The sequence below is a fragment of the Argentina silus genome (genome assembly GCF_951799395.1).
Source record: "Argentina silus genome assembly, contig: scaffold_429, whole genome shotgun sequence".
In the NCBI taxonomy this organism is placed as follows: Eukaryota; Metazoa; Chordata; class Actinopteri; order Argentiniformes; family Argentinidae; genus Argentina; species Argentina silus.
In genome coordinates, this window is record NW_028152576.1 from 710 (window position 1) to 5000 (window position 4291).

At 50.5% G+C, this 4291-nt stretch overlaps 1 protein-coding gene across 1 annotated transcript in view; it reads right to left on the bottom strand.

Annotated features, from left to right (window-relative positions):
• Positions 1 to 311: 311 nt before the first annotated feature.
• ace2 (angiotensin I converting enzyme 2) overlaps positions 312 to 4291 on the bottom strand; it is a gene marked incomplete at both ends in the record, with an annotated part of 11715 nt that continues 7735 nt past the window's right edge. The window contains 8 exons of the mRNA XM_083697997.1: positions 312 to 423; positions 1030 to 1224; positions 1393 to 1509; positions 2159 to 2256; positions 3105 to 3163; positions 3732 to 3910; positions 4019 to 4141; positions 4276 to 4291. The exon at positions 4276 to 4291 is cut by the window's right edge and continues 83 nt beyond it. Of these exons, the coding sequence (XP_083554123.1) occupies positions 312 to 423; positions 1030 to 1224; positions 1393 to 1509; positions 2159 to 2256; positions 3105 to 3163; positions 3732 to 3910; positions 4019 to 4141; positions 4276 to 4291 (899 nt within the window). The remainder of the gene's footprint in view (positions 424 to 1029; positions 1225 to 1392; positions 1510 to 2158; positions 2257 to 3104; positions 3164 to 3731; positions 3911 to 4018; positions 4142 to 4275) is intronic.

Here is a 4291-nt window from a genome sequence, read left to right on the forward strand (position 1 = left end):
TTAGGGCTAGGGTTAAGGTTAGGGCTAGGGTTAAGGTTAGGGTTAGGGTTAGGGTTAAGGTTAAGGTTAGCGTTAAGGTTAAGGTTAGGGTTAAGGTTAGGGTTAGGGCTAGGGCTCGGGTTAGGGTTAGGGTTAGGGCTAGGATTAGGGTTAGGGCTAGGTTAATGTTAGGGTTAGGGTTAGGGTTGGGGCTAGGGTTAGGGTTAAGGTTAAGGTTAGGGTTAGGGCTAGGGCTAGGGTTAGGGTTAGGGTTAGGGCTAGGATTAGGGTTAGGGCTAGGGTTAATGTTAGGGTTAGGGTTGGGGCTAGGGTTAGAACCCAGTCTGTTCTGCCTCGTCGGCATCGAAGGCCTTGTTGATGCTTCCCTCGCTGGTTGTGTCATAGGGGTTGTCGACGCCCTCCTCTGCTTGCAGCGCCGACTTCCTACATACACAGAGAAGAAGAAGAAGAGGAAGAAGAAGAGGAAGAAGAGGAAGAAGAAGAGGAAGATGGTGTTTGTTGTCTTAGAACAAATGAAACTGACCTTGCCTCTTCACCTTCTCGTTGATGAACCCCAAAATGACCAGCGATAACCATTGAAGCACTTTCTACTTCTATACTTCTACTACTCCTGTCTTATACTGTCATTGAATAGACAACATAAATGTTCATGTTTATGAACGATTTAAAAATGTGATTTCTGTTGCTTTTTAAAGGGGCAATCTGGAATTGGTACCACTATTTAAATTCTACTTTTAATTGGACTTTTAAATTAATGATATACTGTATAGCCATTAATTCTTGAAAAATATACAGGAGCTTAATAAAAAAGGAGGCTTGTTTTACTTTTTTATCTCATGGACGTTCAGTCCTTACATTCAGAACTCCTACTATACTACTAACATTCCTCCAGCCCCGTCCCTCAGCTGTCTACCAAAATATGTGGCAGGCAGACCACTTTGTTGATGTTTGAATCCCAGATTAATGAGAATTAATGAATGCTTATGACTGTTTGCGATGCCTCTTCTCCACTGACGGAGGCTTACTCACTTCTTCCTGTCTCTGAACCCGGAGACGATGAGGAAAGATCCCAAGAGGACTACAACTCCCATGACCACCCCGAACACCACCAGCCACACCGTCACTGGCTGCTGCACGGGCGGGGCCAGCGTTGCTAGGATACCCACAAACTCCAGAGTGCTGTCGTCCAATTGGAAGGCATCATTGATTCGACCCCGGGACAACCTGGAACACATAGTGTAGGTCCGGGTCAAATCAGCTGAATGAATTCAGGAGTGAGTTGAAAATCAATTCCATGAATTGATGTGTGTTCTACTGTAGTATAATACAGCAGTTTGTCTGTCCTCAGGGGGAGCTCCATATGTAAAGTCATATTTAATAACAGTAGTATACCGTATAGCGGCCTCTACGTCAGCCTTGGAGATTAACTTGGTGGGGTCGGCAGGGTCAGTCACCACGAAGAAGAAGGAAATCCTGTGAGTCTCTTCATAGACGTAGATGTTCTCAGACCTGGGAGGAGAGGAACAGCCTTCAGGAAATCATCTCTCTCTCTCTCTCTCTCTGCCCCCCTCTCCCCCTCTCCCTCCCTCTCTCCCCCCTCTCCCTCCCTCTCTCCCTCCCCCCTCCCCCCTCCCTCTCTCCCTCCCTCCCTCCCCCCTGTCTCCCTCTCTCCCCCCCTCCCTCCCTCCCCTCCCTCCTCCCTCCCCTCCCTCTCTCCCCCCTCTCCCTCCCTCTCTCCCTCCCCCCTCCCTCCCTCCCTCCCTCCCCCCTGTCTCCCTCTCTCCCCCCCCTCCCTCCCTCCCCTCCCTCCTCCCTTCCCTCTCTCCCCCCTCTCCCTCCCTCTCTCCCTCCCCCCTCCCCCCTCCCTCTCTCCCTCCCTCCCTCCCTCCCCCCTGTCTCCCTCTCTCCCCCCCTCCCTCCCTCCCCTCCCTCCTCCCTCCCTCCCCTCCCTCTCTCCCCCCTCTCCCTCCCTCTCTCCCTCCCCCCTCCCCCCTCCCTCTCTCCCTCCCTCCCCCCTGTCTCCCTCTCTCCCCCCTCCCTCCCTCCCCTCCCTCTTTCCCCCCTCCCTCCCTCCTCCCTCTCTCCTTCTCTCCCTCCCCCCTCCCTCTCTCCCTCCCTCCCTCCCTCCCTCCCCCCTCCCTCCCTAGGTGATACTAACGTGAAGGCAGCAGTCCTGTTGAGTGTGGTGTAGTACTGTCTCATGGCGTAGGCCATGTTGGTCTTAAACAGGTATCTCTCGTTATCGTTCCACACGTACTGGAAGAGAGAACCCTTTATTACTGCATCTGAGCACCACATCAACACACCGTCCGCGTTCAGACCCCGATGCTCAGGGTAAAGACAGTAGTGATGATTATCAGACCCCGATGCTCAGGGTAAAGACAGTAGTGATGATTATCAGACCCCGATGCTCAGGGTAAAGACAGTAGTGATGATTATCAGACCCCGATGCTCAGGGTAAAGACAGTAGTGATGATTATCAGACCCCGATGCTCAGGGTAAAGACAGTAGTGATGATTATCAGACCCCGATGCTCAGGGTAAAGACAGTAGTGATGATTATCAGACCCCGATGCTCAGGGTAAAGACAGTAGTGATGATTATCAGACCCCGATGCTCAGGGTAAAGACAGTAGTGATGATTATCAGACCCCGATGCTCAGGGTAAAGACAGTAGTGATGATTATCAGACCCCGATGCTCAGGGTAAAGACAGTAGTGATGATTATCAGACCCCGATGCTCAGGGTAAAGACAGTAGTGATGATTATCAGACCCCGATGCTCAGGGTAAAGACAGTAGTGATGATTATCAGACCCCGATGCTCAGGGTAACTAACTTAAAAAAACTAATTTAGAACCTTCTGTGAAAAGGGTTCTACGTGGAACCCAAAAGGGTTCTACATTGAACTGAAAAGGGTTATTCAAAGGGTTCCCCTATGGGGACAAATGAAGAACCCTTTTAGAACCCTTTTTTGTATGCAGGGTGATACAAAATAACTTGTCAGGGAGGTCAGATGTAAGTTAGACTCCTGGTTAAAACTGCTGTGTTTATGGAAACGTTGGCCAGTGTTCTCTGTCCCTGTGGGAGAGAGAGAGGACTACTCACAGCCTTCTCCCCCAGGGCCGCCTGCAGACTCAGCCTGACTTTGAAGGCGTACGCTGAATCTGTGGAGATGATAACAATGACATCATCAACAACAAACAATGCAAGTGTTGGTGCTGATCTAGAACAAAAACATGCCGTGAACATGGATTCTCCAGATTTTTTTTTTTGCGATCCAGGATTAGATCTATCTTGCAGATTTTGAGCAGCATACAGAGAAATCAGCCATCTCCATCTGATCCTGGGTAGCAAAAAAAACTCTGGATCATTCTGATCCATATTAAACGTTTTGAAATACTGGGCCATCGGTATGTGATTTTGACCTATCCAGCTGTCTCCCATCAGTGCAGTTGAAAGAAAGAGGAGAGAGGAGAGGAGGAGAGGAGGAGAGGAGGAGAGGAGGAGAGGAGGCCATTGTAGATTACTGGGATCACTCTCTTGTGATGAGGTAGCCCTGCCTGACACATTTAAACTATACTATAGTCCATCCATCATCCACCCATCCCTCCCTCCCTACCTGAAGTCCTCTCTGTTGCCCCCAGACCATGAGGATGTCCTCTTGGCCTAACGGTAGACGCATGTGTCTTCCACATGGACGACACAGGTTTGAACCCCGCACCTCACACTCACATGGGTCGTCGGTGGTCCTCCAGCCCGGGTTCCTGCCGTTCTTCCTGTTCTCTTCCACCAACCAGACATACAGGTCGTTGAAGTACTCCAGCAGGGGCGCCGAGTCCATCCGGACCACCCCAGAGACCTGCTCCAGCGCCCGGGTCCATGACTGGGACCGGCCCAGCTCCAACATCGCCCTGGAAACGGATATGACGCAATGGAAGGTTCATGTGGAACAGAACAGACTGGAATGGAATGGAACACAGCATCAGCATGCAGACCATAACAGATATTGGTGGTCATACTTGAGCTTGTTTCCAGCCGTTTTGGAGCCAGTGATGTCACACTTGAACAAAGGTCCAACATGCCCCGCCTCCTTGCAGAGGGCCTTCTGGAACTGGAACTGGTAGATGGTTCTGGTGAAGTATCTGTTGCGCACACACACACACACACACACACACACACAAAGACAGAGTGAGAGAGGTCAGGGTCAACTCAGTTTGGATGATGATGATGGTGATGATGAAGGTAAGGATGATGATGATGATGATGATGGTGTTACCTGATGAAGGAGTAGT